The following is a 16,779-nucleotide window of genomic DNA, read 5'->3' as shown; positions in this document are numbered from 1 at the left end:
CAGCTGCGGGCCCTTGCGGCGGGGGCGGGTCTGGGGGCGGGTCTGGGGGCGGGGCGAACATGACCGGCCCCCGCCCCCGGCCCCTGCAGCCTCCGCGCTGGGCCCCGCGGCTCGCAGTCGTCGGCGCGGGCGGTTGCGAGCAGCGTCGCGTCCCGGGCGTCTCCAGAGCCGGGGCCGAGCGCCGCGCCCGCAGGAGCCCATTCCCCTCGCCTCCGCCGCCCGGCGCACGGTGAGTGCCGCGGGCTTCCGCCCGGACGTCGAAGCTCGGCGCGGAGCCCCACGACGGACACGGGCGCAGCCAGTCCGACTCCCGCGACGCGCTCGTCGCCACCCCGGGGGTGCCGGGAGGTCGGCAGGACGAGCCGTCGGCCCCGGGGAGACGGAGGCCGGAGCACGCTTAGCGAAGCCGGGCTCGGACTTGGCTCTTGCGCCCCTAGGAGCGCGAGAGCCGGACCGGGAGGGAGTGGGGTGCGCACTGCGGAAGGGCCAAGGGGCCAGACCTCCCTTCCCCGGGGGCCGCGGTTCGCCAGGACCACCGCGCCCCACCGGCTCCCGTGCTGCGCAAGGAGACCCAGCTCCCACCTGGAGCGCAATCCCGCCGGGAGACCGCAGGTAGGGCGGGGCCCAGGACCCCAGAGAGGCTCCGCGGGGTTTCCCAGGCGACCCTCCAGGGAGGAAGGTGCCCCCAGCGCCCTGTCCCTTCCCCCTGCCGCCAATATTGGCAGGACCCCTTGTTTCTCCAAAATCCCCACCAGGGGTCCGGATGGATCCAAAAAAAAAACAAAAACAAAAACCGCCCTTACAAGGCTTCCAAACTGCCCCTGGACCAACCACCAATGAAACACGACAGAATTAAGGGGGGCCCGAGGTTGCCAAGGGGAGCACCCGGGAAAGGGGGGAAGGGAGGGAGGGGCGAGGGGAATGTCACGGAGAGAAGTGGGAGGGAGGACCGCTGCATAGACAGGTGAGTAAATTCAGGTAGGAGGGGGCGGGGCTGGGTGGGTGGCTGGGGACCTCAGAGGAAGAACGAATGGGACATTTTATTTTAAATGCGTTCATTCTGGGAGTGTCGAGCTAGCTTTTCACAGCTGGTCTCAGGCTTCAGAGCTGATTGAAATGCAGATTCCCAGGCCCCCTCCCCAGGGATTGGGCGGGCACGAGACCCCAGGGAGCAGCACCAGGTGACCTGCATCGGGGCACTGCCACCTTGCTGTGTGCAGGGGAGCCCCAGGGGGTGTCACTGAGGCCTGGGAGAGATGGGAGCAGGAAATCCTGCAGGCAGAGGGAAGGCGCCAGGTGGAGGCTGGGCTGGGAAGAGGAGAGCAAGAGTTCGGAGTAGGGAGAGCCAGCTGGTGGGGCCAGACACCGTGCCACCCCTCTACACACCGGGGGCAGCCTCAGGGGACCCCCTCCCACTAAGTCTCTGGGGACCCAATTCAGTAAGAAGGCCCCAGCGCCCCAAAGGTGTTATTCCCACCAAAGGTGGCCAGCTGGCCACCGGGAACACTAACTAGGGAGACAGAGCCGGCTCTCCCGCTCAGCTTATCTGCCCCCGACCTATCTGCCTCCATGCCACCCCAGCCCCCAAGTGGGCTAACAGGTGACAGACAGCTTGGCTTCCAGTCCTGGGCTTGAGCCCCGGAGTGTGAAATGGGACAGTGACATCCCCGATGCAGCGCCATCATTTCCCATTCAACTCTGGGCCTTGGGCACAGCCTGGGAACTTGGGAGGCCTGTCTCTTTTGACTGGGCCCTGGCATCCGTGTGCCATTCACCTCCTTGGCCAGCCTCACTTTGGTCCTCGTGCCTGGCCACCAACTCCCAACTCACAGTTGGGAGTTGGTGGCCAGGCACGAGCCAGGATGGAGACACAGGGAACTCGGGGAGGAGTCCCAGAGGGCCTGTCGGATAGCTGGGGCCCCCCTGAAGCACTGTCCCCAGCTCACTCTGCCCCATACAGGCTGAGGGCCCCTGGAGCCAGGGTGCTTCCTGGGAGTCGGCCCCCGGCCCGCTGTTGATGGCAGCACTGGGGAGGTGCCAGCTCCCAGGGCCCCCAGCTGGTGGGAGCAGTGAGGTCATCGCGGCTCAGGCCCGGGGTCTCCAGGGCAACAGAGGGAGTTTCTGAGCACCCCGGATGAGCCGTCTCTCCTGGACACCTGCACTCAGACGCCATCATTGTCCCTCTCCTGGCAACGGGCTGAGGAAGGGAGCAGGGAGGGGCTCAGCAGAGGGGGGGCCAGCTCCCTTGGACCCCAACCAGGATGAGCCCAGAGCCCAGCCTTTGGACACCAGAGCCAGGGAGATGTCCTCTCCATCCAGGGCCTGGTTCCCAGCCCTGGGCCTCAGTTTCCTCATCTACGTGAGGGGCCAGGGCAGCGCCCCGTCTGCAGAGCCGGTCTGAGGATTAGCAGGGAAGGGGCCCCTACCCCTGGAAGGGGCCCCCACCCCCGAGTTTGAGTGTTTGGCTCTCATGGAGACAGCCCCCCACCTGCAGCTCAGGCTGCTTGGCTCCTGCGTCATCTTTGTCTCCGGGACCATGAGCCCCGGAGCCCCTGTCACATGCAGACTCGGCTGGTGGTTGCCCCGGCAACAGCTCAGACAGTGGCTCTCCCTGGCTTTGGGGGGCTGATGGGGGAAAAGAAGGGGGCCTGTGACACCCAGTCCCCTGGGGACCACGTGGCTGGCTCTTGGGAAGCGAGTGCCCAGGAGGACTCCCTGGGGAGGCCCCGCCAGGTGTGAGGGGTGAGCCTGGAGCACTGCCCTTCCTGTCCCCAGCACTTGGGTCTGGCCAGATGAGACCTTCAGGGCCCCACAGTCCCAGGGTTGGAGGAGCGGGAGCAGGACGAGATGCTATCTGAGAGCTGGAGGGGGTCACTGACCAGGGACAGCAGCCTGGACCACCCAGACACAGACCCGGCTTGCTCAGGAAGCCTGAGCCGCAGCTCTGCCAGCCAGCGCAGGAGTCTGAGGAAGACGCAGCACTGTGACAAGGAGACTCACGCAAACACGCGTGCGCGGTCCCTGAGCAGTGGGCACACGGGGCGGGGGGGTGGTGGTGGTGCACGGTCTGTGCCCCTGAGATGGGGTAAGAAGCCTGGGATCTGGCCGGGCCCCCATTTCCTATTTTGTCTGATGAAAATGACAGCACCCCCCTCAGACTGACGTGCCTGACCTGGGGGCCCTCAGTGGTGGACAAGGAGGGGACCCAGACAGTGGGAAGGCCCCACGTGGGCCAAGGGGAGCATCTTGTGTCCTGTACGTGGAGGCCAGCCAGCCTGGGCAGGAAGCCTGAATGGTGGCACTGAGTGGCAGAGGTGGCCCTGCAAGGGACCTTTGCTTTGCCTGGATGTTTTTCCGCAGGGGTCAGAGGACCAGCCTGGGGTCTGGGGCCCCAGGACAGAGGGTCGCTGCCTGACCCAGGGGAGAGGCGGGTGCCTGAGCGGGGCCATGCGGTGAAAGAGGGAGGCTCCAGGGCCCTGGGCAGCTTAGCTCTCATGCTGCCCTTCCTGTCGGGGTCTGCAGGGACCTTGAGCCACAGAGGAGTGCGGTGTAACAGCGAAGGCTGGGGGGCCGCTCACCCCTCAGGGGCATCCCAGGGCCTGGTCACCCTGATACTCCAGGTGCCCTTTTGCTCAGTCCCCAGCCCCACCCCGGTTCTGGCTACACAGACCAGAAGGATTAGGACCAAGGTGGCTTCAGAGGGCACGTGGGCAGGGGGTGCCAGGCCCAGGCCCCATTCCTCACTTGATGAAGGATCCCTCTTGGTCCCAGTGTGACAGCTGGGCTGCTCCAAGCAGGACGCTGCCTGGTGGCTCGGTTGCCATGGCAATGTGAGTACTTGGAACTGGACAGGAGAGGGAGCAGGGGCTGTGGCCCCCCAGCCCACACTTCCCAGAAGGGTGTAGGCTCTGTTCCCCGGGGGTGGGAAGGTCCTGGGCACAGTGACCACAGCTCCAGTTGCCGTGGCGCCGGGCTCTTCTGCAGAATGGGGACTGCAGGGGTCCTGCAAGAGTTGGAGAGTTGAGCCGCCTTTGCCTACCTGGCCCCAGAGTGGGCCATGGTGGCTGGGTGAGCTGGGCACCACCCCCATCTCCGTCTCCCCAGCACAGCTCTCAGGGGAGCCGGGCACCTGCTGTCATGCTGTCCTAGGACCCCAGGGGAGCAGCCGGGGTCCCAGCCTTGGATGGGTCGGGAATGAGAGTGTGGCAGAACCCCTGCCACCCAGCAGCTCCCAGTGATGGAGCATGGACTCCACCTGGCACTGCCCTCTCCTCCTATTGCCCTGCCACGTCCCCAAGCCACCCTGCAGTGGATCTCCTCTGTGCAGGGGACACAAAGCCTTAGACCCAGCGACTTGCCTCAGGTTGCCCAGCAGGAGCACATGTACCCCCTTGGTGCCCAGCATAGTTCATGGCCTCTTCCTTCCCACACCCAGGCCTTGAGTGCCCTCTGCCAGCCACTGTTCCCCCAGCAGTGCCACCTTGTCCCCCCACACCTCTGAGGGCCAGTCAGGACTCTGTTTCCAGTAGCAGCCAGGAGCACGGCTTCTGTTGGGTTTTGTCTCATTCGTTACTTGCTCAAGGTGGCATCTGATGGGATTACAGGGGACAGTATGGCAATGCCAGTGAACGAACAAGTGGCCTGACGGAGGCCGGGGCTCTGCTCTCTGCCCACAGGCTGCCCACCATGTCCACCCTGCTGGAGATCAAGAGCAGTGTGCTCAGGCAGGTACAGGTGTGCCCTTCCTTCCGCCGGAGGACCGAGGGGGAGCCGGGGAGCAGCAGCGCTGAAGCGCAGGAGCCCACCACCGGGGCCTGGTGGGTGCCCCCCAGCCCGTGCCCTCCTTTCCTTGGCTGGACCTCACACACCAGCTGCCCACCATGGCTTCTGGGGGAGCCCAGCAGGTGCACTGTGCAGGGACCTGGTGGGTCCCCTTGGCACGTGCTGTGAGCTGCAGGTTCGGGGAGGGTCTGCTGATCCCAGGCTGGCCTTTCTTGGCAGGAAACCGGGAGATGGCGTGGAGTTCTTTGCCCAGATGCGCCTCATCCTGAAGAAGGGGGAAGGCCGACAGGGCCTGCCGGGCCCCGAGGTGTGGAAAGGGCACGGTGCTGCCGCCCAGCATGGGGCGTCATGCTAGGCCCCACCCCAACCCCCTCCCTCCCCAGAGCATTCCCCGCAGAGCTGGCCCCGGGGTCACAAGGAGCCACAGAGGCCTCCCCCTTGCGCCCCTCACAGGTCCTCTTGCGCAGCAGCTCACCAGCCCCCGCAGAGCCCGTGGACCCCAGCCGTGGCCTAAGAGCCCTGACCCAGGAAGAGGTAAGGGAAACGGGGGTTTGGCCCCAGGGAGGGGCTGTAAGCCTCCGTGTGCTGGGCCCCAGTCCCGGGGTGGGTGGGCCAGGCCTCCCCAAGGAAGCGAGCAGAGGTCGGGGTGAGCAGGAACCCCCTGTTCAGGCGGTAGGTGCAAAGGCCCAGAGGCAGGGTGCGGGCTGAGCTGGGGGCGGGGCATGCGGGTTGGACCGAGGAGCCGGAGCTCCCCTGTGGCCAGGACTCAGCAGCCTGCCCCACCTGCAGGTGGAGCTGCTCTACGAGGAAGCCTTGTACACGGTCCTTTACCGCGCAGGGACCATGGGCCCCGACCAGGTGGATGACCAGGAGGTCCTCCTGAGCTACCTTCAACAGGTGAGATGCTCTCCCCCACCTGCTGATGTCACTGTCACCGGAAACACACAGATTTGCCCCATGTCACCAGCACATGCACACGGGGGTGAAGACACACATGCAGGCTGACAGCAGGCCTGGAAAGATGGAGTGACGGACAGACACACAAACACACTCAAACAGAAGGCCACAGACACAGAGACACACACGGAGAACATGAGAAAGGACAGACAGACAAATGGAGGACACACACAGCAAGGGGCAGAAACGGGAGAAAGGACAAACCAGCAGAGGAGCAAGCATGCCTTTCTTCCTGACCCTTCCTTGCTCCTCCTACCCCGGGAGGCCCCCCGGACGATGGTCAGCCCCACTTCAGGGGTTCCTGGGCCCTCACACCTGCCCGCTATGTGCAGGTGTTCGGCACCAGCCCCGAGGAGCATGCCGAGGCCGTGGAGCGCGTGCGGAAGGCCAAGGTGAGGCCACCACCTGCCCGGGGAAGACGCCGACCAGCACAGTGCGCGTGCGCAGGGACCGGGGGGGGGGGGGGGGCGGGGGCTCAGGGCGGGGCCGTGTCAGGTCCGTGCTGAGCCCCAAGAGGCCCTCAGCAGCCCCCCCACCCGCAGGCCCCCACCTACGCCCTGAAAGTCTCCGTCATGCGTGCCAAGAACCTGCTGGCCAAAGACCCCAACGGTAAGTGGGACCAGCGGGGGGACCTTGGCTGCCCCCGCTTTGAGGGCCGTGAGGGGACGGGGTGCCTGGGGTCCGGGGCTGAGGCACCCTCTGTGTCCCAGGCTTCAGTGACCCGTACTGCATGCTGGGCATCCTGCCGGCCTCGGACACCCTGCGGGAGGCGGGTGCACACAAGGAGCAGCGTTTCAGCTTCCGCAAGGGCAGCAAGCGGGGGGGCCCGCTGCCAGCCAAATGCATCCAGGTCACCGAGGTCAAGAGCAGCACCCTGAACCCTGTGTGGAAGGAGCACTTCCTCTTGTAAGGCTCCCTGTGCGGCTGGGTGGCCGCATGGCCGGGCAGGGTCTGCTGCAGTGCCAGGCCAGGCCTGGGGACGCACGTGGCAGCTGTGACCACGTGTGGTTTCCGTGCCCGCCCCCAGAGAACCAGGGGGCTGGGCACATGGCCGCGTTCCAGAGGAGGAGACAGAGGCTCAGGAGCTGCGCCAGCCCTGGGCCGGGGATCGCCCTGGCCGCTCACGGGCCCACTCTCTGCTCTCCTTGCAGTGAGATCGAGGATGTCAACCTGGACCAGCTGCACCTGGACATCTGGTACAGGCCCCTGTGCCCTGCGGGGCAGGGGGGCATGCACGCCTCTGCTCTGGGGGGAGCGGGAGGGGGCAGTTGGGGCCAGGCTGGGCTCGGGACAAGCCAGACACCCTCCCCCCGCCCCCAGGGATCACGACGATGACGTGTCCCTAGTGGAAGCGTGCAGGAAGCTGAATGAAGTCATTGGGCTGAAGGGGATGAGCAGGTAGGGCAGGTGGGACCCTTGTGTTCCCAGACACTGCAAAGCTTAGCCGCCGGGCCAGGGGTGTGGCTCCTCGGGGACCACAGGTGTGAGGCCTCCCCTGCTGTGCCCAGGTATTTCAAACAGATTGTCAAGTCCGCCCGCGCAAATGGAACAGCAGGGCCCACGGACGACCACACGGATGACTTCCTGGGGTGCCTCAACATACCTGTCCGGGTGAGTGGGCGTGGGGGCTTCACTCATGCAACAGCTGCACACACCTGCTCACCTTCCTGGAAGACAGTTGGTGGCTATGTCCTGTGATCCCTCAAGGGTTTCCCATCCTTCTTGGGCTGCTGGGGGGGGGGGAGGGCACCATGCTGGGGGGAGCGGGAGAGGGACAGTCTCCTGGCTGTGTCCAGGCACCCCCAAGTGCTCCCTGTGCTGGTCCCCATTGTTCAGGGGAAGCAGAGGCCTCTGTGCTCCTTATGGTCCCACAGACAGTCTGTGGGGGGAAGAGGGAGGCAGAATAACCACTTTGCTTTTTTTTTTTTTTTGTCTTTTTGCTATTTCTTTGGGCTGCTCCCGCGGCATATGGAGGTTCCCAGGCTAGGGGTCGAATAGGAGCTGTAGCCCCTGGCCTACGCCAGAGCCACAGCAACGCGGGATCCGAGCCGCATCTGCGACCTACACCACAGCTCACGGCAACGCCGGATCGTTAACCCACTGAGCAAGGCCAGGGATCAAACCTGCAACCTCATGGTTCCTAGTCGGATTCGTTAACCACTGCGCCACGACGGGAACTCCAGAATAACCACTTTGAACCCCCTTCCCCCAGGAGGTGCCGGTGGCTGGTGAGGACCGCTGGTTCAAACTGGAGCCGCGCTCCAGTGCCTCCCGCGTGCAGGGAGACTGCCAGCTGGTCCTCAAGCTGATCACCACACAGGTAGGGCGCCAAGGGAGACCCCCGCCCTCAGCCCTGCGCCCCAGCCCATGGGCTCGGGCAGGGCTGGTGACCGGCAGGCCCTGCGTTCCAGAGGGACACGAGCATGAGCCAGCGCGGGCGGTCGGGCTTCCAGTCCTACTTGCTGCTGCTCAGCCGACTGCTGCAGTTCGAGCACCGAACTGAGGAGGTAGCGCCACCCTGGGGATCCGGGGGCAGCCAGGCGCGGCCTGGGGAAGGCGAGCGGGGGAGGCTGGAAACTGGGGCCGAGAGGGGATGGGGGTCTCCGGCCTCCACCCGTTCCCGGCCTGTCCCCCAGCCCAACTCGAGCAGCTGGCGCGGCGAGCTCAGCGGACCTGCGGCCACGGTCCTCTGCCTGCACGGCGCACAGAGCAACCTGTCGGCGCTGCAGCTGGCGGTGCTGTGAGTGGGTGGGGCCGCGCCGCGCCGCGAGGGGGCGGGGCGAGAGGGGCGGGGCCTCGACGGTGACGTGGCGCTGCGGGGGCGGGGCCCGGAGAGGGGCTGTGCCGTGAGTTGCAGGGTCGCGGGTTCTCTGGGCTGCCCGGCCCTGAGCTGAGCCGGGTCCCCCCAGGCACTGGCAGGTCAGCAGCCGCCACCATCAGACCCGCACCCTGGACTACGGCTATCTGCTGGGGCTGCTGGAGGACATGCAGGCGCACTGGGAGGAGGCGGCCTCCCTACCCCAGGAGCAGGTGGGCTCGGTCAAGTGGGCTGAAAATACGGCTCCTGGAGGGTGTGCTGTGGGGCTGTTCCGGCCAGGGCGGGCAGGGACGGCCAGCGTCCTGCCCTCGTGGGGTGCACAGCCTGCGGGGGGCGGTAAGGGAGGACCCAGGAGAAGGCAAGCGCGGACCGGGGGTGGAGTCCTGGGAGAGGGAGGCCGTGCTGCTTCAGCCCTTCGAGCGGCAGACGGAGTGGGCCAGCTCCCGGATGGGGCAGAAGGCACACCTGGCAGTGCAAAGGCGCTCTGGGCATCTGTGCCTCCAGGGGGAGCTGTGGAGGCTGGAATTGGAGAGGCCAGAGGGTGACGCCTGTGGGGTTGGGGGCCCGGGAACGGAGGGTTCTCCATAGGGCAGAGCCTTGCGCGTCAGCTGGCCCGACCCGCCTTAGAAGAGGGCGCTCAGGAGTCCGTTCTGAAGGGTGCTGTGCCCCCAGGAGGAAGGCCTGGCTGACAGCTTCTCTGCCTTCTCTGAGTTTGGGCTTCAGCTGCTGCGCCAGCTCCGAAGTTACTTCCCGGCCACCAACAGCACAGCCGTCTACCGTCTAGAGCTGCTGCTGAAGTGGGTACAGGCCTGGCGCGAGGGCTGGGAGTAGGGGACTGGGTGGGGAGCCCCCAGTCAGCTGGCGGCCCCTCGCCCAGGTGTCTCGGCAAGCTGCAGCTTTTCCGGCCTGCCTTTGAGATCTGCCCCTTTGAGACGGAGCTAAACATGGACATTGCCGCTGCCCTGAAGGTGCGTCTGGTGGCTTTGTCTGGGCTAATTGCTCAGTCCCTGCCCTGCACCCCACAGCCACCCTGGCTGTGCCCCTGCCCCCGGCCTGGACCTGCTGTACCAAACACTTCCCTGCCCGCCGTGCCCCCGCTCACTGCACTGCCTCGGTGGCCTCCTTTGCAGAGAGGCAACCGTGAGTGGTACGAGGAGCTCCTGAACACCTTGAGTCCTCGTGAGCAGGTGCGGCCCAGGGAGGGCATGTCTGCGGGGGGGGGGGGGGGGAGCAGCAGAGGGTGGGTGCAGGCCGAAAGGTCAGTGTGATGGGCTTCCTTGCAGCCGGGGCCACAGCGCCTTGCCGGGCTGGTCAAGCTGGCCGACACTGTCTACGAGGACCTGCAGTCCTGCTACGGCATCTACGCCAGCCTCTTCCACAGGTGGGGTCAGGGCCCTGCCCGCTGCCCCTGCCCCGGGCCGGCAGTGGGCGAGCAGCCGTCTGAGGCGTGTCTTTTGCAGCATCATCCGGGTCGACGTCTTCACCCTCACCTTCCGGCAGCTGGAGCGTCTGGTGAGGAGGGGGCTGGAGGGGGGAAGGGGCCTGGGCTTCCTGGCTGCTGGCAGCCTGACCCCACCACCCCGGAGCAGGTGGCTGAAGAGGCGTGGGTGCTGACGGAGGAGCTGGGCCCCAAGATGAGCCTCGAGGTGGCCTCGGGGCTCTTTGAGCTCTACCTGACCCTGGCAGACATCCAGCGCTTCTGGAGCAGCATCCCAGGCCGGTGGGTCCCCCGCCCCTCCTGCCCCGCCATCTCCTCTAAGAGGGCTCTTGGAGAGGAGCCCAGGGGCCCCGGCCCTGCGGCCACCTTAGGCGGGGAGCCTGGGTGTGTTGGCTCCAGGGGTGTAGGGTCGGGCGAGCTCTGACTGGCCTCCCCTGCAGGGACAGCCGCTCCCTGGCCCTGGCTGGCATCCACGCCCCATTCCTGCCCGCCGTGAAGCTTTGGCTGCAGGTGCTGCGGGATCAAGCCAAGTGGAGGCTGCAGGGAGCTGTGGATGTGGACACGGTGAGCCAGCCCCCAGGCCTGAGGGCCCTGGGCTCATCTGGGGCACCCCCACGACCCCAGCCTCCTCTCGCTTCCTAGCTGGAGCCCATGGACGCCTCCTCCAAGCACAGCAGCTCCGCAGCCACTGCCAGTCTCTGTTTCAGCCACATCCAGGAGCTGTGGGCCCACCTGGCATGGCCGGACCCTGCCCAAGCCCAGGCGCTGGGCACCCAACTCAGTCAGGTGGGGACTGTGGCCCAGGAGGAGGCCCATGCACTCCTCCACTTCCGGGGGGCAGCAGGGCGGAGGCACATGGCCTCCAGCCCCGAGCTCCGTCTCCTCCCCAGGACCTGTGTGAAGCTGCTGTCTTCTACAGTGAGCTGCTGCGGAAGAAGGTGGACATGCAGCCCGGGGCCGCGGGCGAGGCAGTGAGCGAGCCAGTGAGCCGGGGGGCCGTTGGCGGGGACTGGGGGTGGGGGCAGGAGGCCAGGCGAGGTTCCCCCCCCCCCGCCACTGCAGCTGGCACACCTCCCCAGCTCTGCACGGTCCTCAACGACGTGGAGCTTCTGCGCAAGACGGCCGGCCAGGCGCTGCGAGGCTTGGTGTGGCCGGAGGGGGCGGCGGGGTCCGACGGCGTGCTCCCGCGGCCTCTGCTCAGCTGCACGCAGGCCCTGGAGGAGGACCTGCAGCGCGAGGCCCGCACCGTGACGGCACACCTGACCTCCAAGGTGGGCAGGGGCTGTGGGGCGGGGACCTGGCTGCCCCCTCCGCTCAGCCCCCCTGGTGCTGAGCGTCCCCCCTCCCTCAGATGGTGAGCGACATCAGGAAGTATGTGCAGCATGTCAGCCTGTCCCCCGATTCCATCCAGAACGATGAGGTGAGCGGCCGGCCAGCTGAGGGCTGGGGCACGGTGGGGAATGGACGGCGGGGTGCAGCCCAGACTTGGTCCTGCCTGCAGGCCGTGGCCCCGCTCTTGAAGTACCTGGATGAGAAGCTGGCTCTGCTGAACGCCTCCCTGGTGAAGGAGAACCTGAGCAGGTACGGCTGGGGGCAGGCGGAGCAGGGCTGGCCTCGGGTCGGGTCACGGATGCTGAGTGTCCCTGCAGGGTGCTGGAGGCGCTCTGGGAGCTGCTCCTGCAGGCCATTCTGCAGGCCCTGGGCGCAAACCGAGACGTGTCTGCTGACTTCTACGGGCGCTTCCACTTCACCCTGGAGGTAGGGCTGCATGGAGGAGCCCTTCCTGTGGGAGCTCCCGGTCCTCCCTGCCCCACACTGGCCCAGGGTGACAAGGCTGCTGATCCTTCCCAGCTGCCCCATGGCCCCCTGCCAGGCCTTCCCAGCCTGGACCGCTCCTCCCGCCACCCAGGGCGGCACTTCCTCCCCCAGGCCACCTGTTTTGAGGGCTGGCTGGCTGGCCTCAGGCACCAGCATCTCCCAGGCTTCCTGGGGGATTCTGATGCACCCGCCCCAGGTGTGAGTGTCTATGTCCTGGGTGCTCATGCTGCTCAGGGCTCCATCTGTTCCACGCTTGGTCCCCAGCTCTCACCGGGCCCCTCCTGACAGCTCTCCCTTCTCGCCCCACCACAGGCCCTGGTCAATTTTTTCCACGCTGAGGGCCAGGGTTTGCCCCTGGAGAGCCTGAGGGACGGAAGCTATAAGGTGAGGTTTGACCTGGGGACCTCCGACAGGGGCAGGGGAGGTGAGCAGCCAGAGACCCAAGTTTGAGTTCAGCCCCGCCCCGCGCTGCAGTGGGGCCCGGAGGGGGCGCGGCGCTCAGCTGCCCATATCACCAGGCGCCTGCCTCCTTCCTGCAGAGGCTGGAGGAGGAGCTGCGGCTGCACCAGTGCTCCACTCGGGAGTGCATCGAGCAGTACTACCTGGACAAGCTCAAGCAGGTAGTGCGGCCCGGCAGCCCGCACGAGGCCCCGCCCCCGGAGCCCGCGAGCTGCGCTCACGGCCCCCGGCCTTTCCACAGAGGTCCCTGGAGCACAACCGGTTTGGGCGCCTGAGCGTCCGCTGCCACTACGAGGCGGCCGAGCAGCGGCTGGCGGTGGAGGTGCTGCACGCTGCTGACCTGCTCCCCCTGGACGCCAACGGTGCGGGGCAGGGGTGCGGCGGGGCGGGGCGGTGGGACGGGGGTCGCATCCCGCTCACAGCCTTGTCCCCAGGCCTGAGCGACCCCTTTGTGATCGTGGAGCTGGGCCCGCCGCACCTCTTCCCGCTGGTCCGCAGCCAGAGGACCCAGGTCAAGAGCCGGACGCTGCACCCCGTGTACGACGAGCTCTTCCACTTGTGAGTGGCCCTGCCCGCCCTGCCCGCTCGCCCGCCCACCCGGAGAAGGGAGCGGGCCCCAGGTGACTCCCCTGCCCCCCGCAGCTCCGTGCCAGCAGAGGCGTGCCGCCGCCGCGGCGCCTGCGTGCTCTTCACTGTCATGGACCACGACTGGCTGTCCACCAACGACTTCGCAGGGGAGGCGGCCCTGGGCCTGGGCAGCGTCGGGGGCGTCGCCAGGCCCCTGGTGGGCGGGAGCGCGAGGGCGGGGCAGCCAGTCACCCTGCACCTGCGCAGGCCCAGAGCCCAGGGTGAGTGAGCCGCGGCGCGGGGCGGGGCGGCGCGGCGCAGCACGGCGCGGGGCGGTGGCTCACGCTGGCTCCGCCCTCCCGCCTGCCGGCAGTGAGGTCTGCGCTTAGAATGCTGGAGGGCCGCACCAACAAAGAGGCGCAGGAGTTTGTCAAGAGACTCAAGGAGCTGGAGAAGTACATGGAGGCAGACCCCTGAGTCCCTGGGCCGTGGGCCAGGCCCTCCCCAGGCCCCCGTGGTCAGCTGTGTGCAGCCAGGGCTTGTGCGGCCCCTCCCGTTTCACGTGTGCATGCTGTGACCGACTCCCTGGCTCCCATCTGCCCTGGCGATGTCCGTGTGGTGTGTGCTGTGAACCCTCTGTGCCCGGTAAGCCCCACCCCACTGGATCTGGGCGGCGGCCTCAGCGGGGCCCACCAGCAGCTGCCCCTTAGGAGCAGAGAGCACAGGCCTGGCCACCAGGTGAGCTGCCCCACCTTCCTCTGGTTCCACCCCCACAGGGCCACAGGGCACCAGTCTCAGGGAAGGGTTCTCAGGGGGGCGGCCCTGCCCTCTGGGGACATTAGGCGGTACCAGCCACAACCTGGGAGTGGGTGAAGGCAGAGGCCAGGGATGTTGCTTGACAGCCTGCCGTGAACACCCCCCAGATGTCACCCGTGCCCACGGGGGAAAGCCCTGTCCTAGAAGCAGCTCTGGCCTCTGTCTGTCTGGGTCCAGGGCAAGGCCTCATTAGGTGGAGAGGCAGGCAGCCTGGGTTTTCAATTTGGATAGCCCAGGCTTTGAAGGAGTGTGTGACCATCAGCAGTGTCCCCATCCTCTTTGGGGACCCTCCACCCCAGGGGGCATGTGGAGGGGGATGTTCTTGAGAGCTCCACAGGCCCCCAGACCCTACCCAGCTCACAGGCCCAGGAGAGGGTCCCCTGGGGTCACCATGGGAGGCTGGGGGGGGCGGTCAGTGTAAGGGGCTCCATGCCAACTGTCTGGTGTAAGCACAGACCCCAGCCCCATGCCCAGGCCGCTGGCAGGCAAGGTCTGCCTTACTGGAGGCTGAGGGCCCACCCAAATCCCCAGGGCAAGTGCAGCAAAGCAGAGGCACACACGGGAGTCTCCTTGGCTTACAGCTTCATTGGGAGGTCTCTGCGGCAGGACCCAGAGCAAGATTGTGTGAGAAGCGCTGGGAGAACAAACAAGAGTCCGGTCCTCTGACAGCTGCAAGGGGCTGAGGCTGCCAGGCCCGTGTGTGTGTTCCCACAAGTCCCGCTGTCATCTCTAGAGCTTCTTGTCACTCGGCCTCCAAAAATATATATGTCTGCAGCTTTCACTCTCTCTGCCGTTTCTTGATTCCTTTCCAAATCTCTGTGGGGACCCTGGCCTCAGCCCCTTGCTGTGGCAGCTCCTTCTCGTCAGGGCAGCTGCTGTTGCCACTTCCCCCGTCCTCAGGGTAAGGCCTGAGTTCCTCAGACTCATCTTCACTGTTGCTGTCCGCCCTGTCCACGGGCAGCCTGGGGGATGGGGGGAAGGGTGTGTTCTTACTGGCCAGGCCCAGGCGACCCCCCGGGGTCCACTCACTCCTCAGAGCTCCTGAGCTGAGGACAGAGGCCTCAAGCCTGTACTCTCTAAGCCCAAACCTCTGCAGCAGACATGCCACCCTTCCTTTTCCAGAGACAGAAAAGCAGCCCGGGGCGGGGGCAGGGAGGGATGTTTAGCCCCCCGCCCCACATGCCACAGCAAGAGGGGCTGAGGCCAGAGGCAGAGAGAAGCCCTGGGTCTCAGGTGCCACCAAACTAGGAATCCCAAGGACCTACCGGGTGCCAGCCATGGGCCTGTTGGGATTTGCAAACTCTCGCCCTGAATCCACGTCAAAGGGATCTGAACCGAGGAATCAAAGAGGAAAGTGACCTGTAGGTGAGCCTGGCTCAGAGCCAAGTGTCCCACAGCCTGGCAGGAAGGTCCCTCAGTCCCCAGGCTTCTCGAAGGAAGTGGCAGGCCTGGAGGGTCCTGGCTCCCACCCGGGGGGGCTTGTGTCTATGCCATGCCTCACCAACTTCCTCCTCCTCTGGGTGCTCCTTGGCAAGGGCCAGGAACTCCTGCTCTGCCTGCAACACCTCCTCTGGGCCACTGCAGGCTGCATACTTGTCCAGGAGCTCGCGGTTCAGATCTAGGAAGCCCTTGCCCCACTTGAACTTCCGCAGCAAAAGGACAGCAAAGTCTGAGAAGCCTGTCGGTGCCAGAAGCAGGAATTCCAAGGATGTGCACAGCCCTTCTCCCGACACCCGTGCTGCTGGCTCCTGATGTCCTAGGAACTACAAGCCCCGCCCACACCATCCCGTGGTCCAGACAGCCCATGCCCACTCACCAGCCTCTGCCTCTGTAGCCCACTAACTCCTTCTCCACAGGGAGGCTCATGGGCTGCCCATCTGGGCCTCCACATGGACCATAAATTCTCTGGGGACGAGTCGGGGTAACAAAGGGCTCCCAGGGCGGTGGTGAGACTTGCAGACCAGCTGTTTGTTCTCCCGCTACCTTAACCCCACAGGGCAAGGACTTAAAGGCCCTGACACTCACCCAGGATGCAGAAGGTGGCAGCGAAGGCCTCCACACAGGACAGCCTGCAGGGCCGGCCATAGTTCACAGGGTTGGCGGCTACCAGGTGGGGTAGGAGCCGCAGGTGGCTCCCCCGCATCTTCCCAAACGGTGTCTCATTCAGTCTGGCCCAGGAGCAGTCAATGACAGCGACCCCAGACTGTGCTACCAACTGTCTGCCAGAAGCAGCATAGGGCTAGGTTCAGGGGTGAACGTGATTCTGGCCCCAGGTAAGGTATGTCCTTGGAGACTGGCCTCCCTGGCGATTCAGGGGCATCATTCCCTCACCCCAGACACCTCCAAAGACCTTCACGAGCCAGCCTTTTGAGGCAGCTAGGGGTAGGTGTTCCTTGAGAAAGCTCATTTATTTACTCAACAAACGGTTATTGAAGTGCGTTACATTCTGGGCTCTGCACTAAGCAATGAGGTAAGCCAAACAGATCAATAGGAATAGGTTAGCCTTGAAAGGAAGGATGCGCCACAGTCAGGGGCTTATTAAAACGAAGGAAACAAAACATAACGAAGGAGTCCGGGGAGGCATCCTGCCCAATCCCTGCTCCCACACACCCTCCTTTCGGGCCTACCTGTCTGCAGGAGACACGTACTGGGAGCCCACGGGGCTGAGTACGAGGCCGCCAAACCTTTGGCCCAGGCGCAGGCAACGCACCAGTCCCAGGCGGGCCAGCTTGCGGCCAGTGCAGCGCCGGGGATCGCAATGGCCTAGCTCCCACATGGCCAGCGCGCAGGGCAGCCGCGCCGGGCCCGGGCCGCCCTCGTCCTCGGCCGCCTCTGGCTCCACGGACGCTGCACGGGTCAGAGAAGCGGACATGGTCTCAGGCACTGCTCCACAGTCCGGCCCTGGGCTTCCGACCCTCTCCCGATCGCGCCGCACTCACCACGCAGCGCGGCGCCCACCTCCTCGGCGAAGGCCTCCAGGGAGCGGCCCGCGGGGCGTCGAGCGCGGCCGTCTTCGGCCCCCGGCCCGCGAGCTGCCCTCCGGCGGCCCATGGCGAGCAGCAGGGTCCTGGGCCCGCGGGCTCACAGCTCCGCGGGCAGCCGGGCCTCGCGCCTGCGCAAGAGC

At 66.1% G+C, this 16,779-nt stretch overlaps 2 protein-coding genes across 6 annotated transcripts; one reads left to right on the top strand and one right to left on the bottom strand.

The window, feature by feature from the left end:
• The first annotated feature begins 126 nt into the window (after window positions 1-126).
• BAIAP3 (BAI1 associated protein 3) lies at window positions 127-14,436 on the top strand. Of its 4 annotated transcripts, XR_007135014.1 has the most exons (35): window positions 247-612; window positions 4,677-4,817; window positions 5,002-5,089; window positions 5,236-5,316; window positions 5,572-5,679; window positions 6,072-6,131; window positions 6,282-6,348; window positions 6,450-6,645; window positions 6,891-6,935; window positions 7,060-7,137; window positions 7,248-7,350; window positions 7,952-8,059; window positions 8,151-8,246; window positions 8,376-8,479; window positions 8,649-8,769; window positions 9,230-9,354; window positions 9,435-9,525; window positions 9,688-9,744; window positions 9,841-9,938; window positions 10,018-10,069; window positions 10,147-10,277; window positions 10,436-10,559; window positions 10,638-10,781; window positions 10,886-10,978; window positions 11,075-11,266; window positions 11,347-11,415; window positions 11,497-11,576; window positions 11,645-11,753; window positions 12,126-12,197; window positions 12,353-12,433; window positions 12,514-12,634; window positions 12,707-12,830; window positions 12,915-13,120; window positions 13,213-13,577; window positions 14,237-14,436. XR_007135014.1 is itself a non-coding variant. In XM_047780993.1 (34 exons), exons 2-34 carry the CDS (start codon window positions 4,687-4,689, stop codon window positions 13,314-13,316), a joined length of 3,459 nt encoding a protein of 1,152 aa, XP_047636949.1. In that variant the 5' UTR covers window positions 127-229; window positions 4,677-4,686; the 3' UTR covers window positions 13,317-14,436. The 4 variants fall into 4 exon arrangements, 3 of the variants coding, with proteins under 3 accessions (XP_047636949.1, XP_047636948.1, XP_047636950.1); XM_047780993.1 differs by lacking the exon at window positions 247-612 and adding an exon at window positions 127-229 and having other exon boundaries at window positions 13,213-14,436; XM_047780992.1 differs by having other exon boundaries at window positions 13,213-14,436.
• TSR3 (TSR3 ribosome maturation factor) lies at window positions 14,221-16,779 on the bottom strand. Of its 2 annotated transcripts, XM_047781014.1 has the most exons (6): window positions 16,595-16,774; window positions 16,283-16,502; window positions 15,681-15,874; window positions 15,157-15,333; window positions 14,921-14,984; window positions 14,221-14,617 (listed from the first exon to the last, which is right to left on the bottom strand). In XM_047781014.1, the coding sequence occupies exons 1-6, from the start codon at window positions 16,704-16,706 to the stop codon at window positions 14,434-14,436; spliced, it is 951 nt and encodes a 316-aa protein (XP_047636970.1). In that variant the 5' UTR covers window positions 16,707-16,774; the 3' UTR covers window positions 14,221-14,433. The 2 variants fall into 2 exon arrangements, with proteins under 2 accessions (XP_047636970.1, XP_047636971.1); XM_047781015.1 differs by lacking the exon at window positions 15,157-15,333 and having other exon boundaries at window positions 16,595-16,779.

Source organism: Phacochoerus africanus, chromosome 5, assembly GCF_016906955.1.
Source record: "Phacochoerus africanus isolate WHEZ1 chromosome 5, ROS_Pafr_v1, whole genome shotgun sequence".
Classification (NCBI taxonomy): Eukaryota; Metazoa; Chordata; class Mammalia; order Artiodactyla; family Suidae; genus Phacochoerus; species Phacochoerus africanus.
This window is presented reverse-complemented; position numbering and strand designations above follow the sequence as displayed.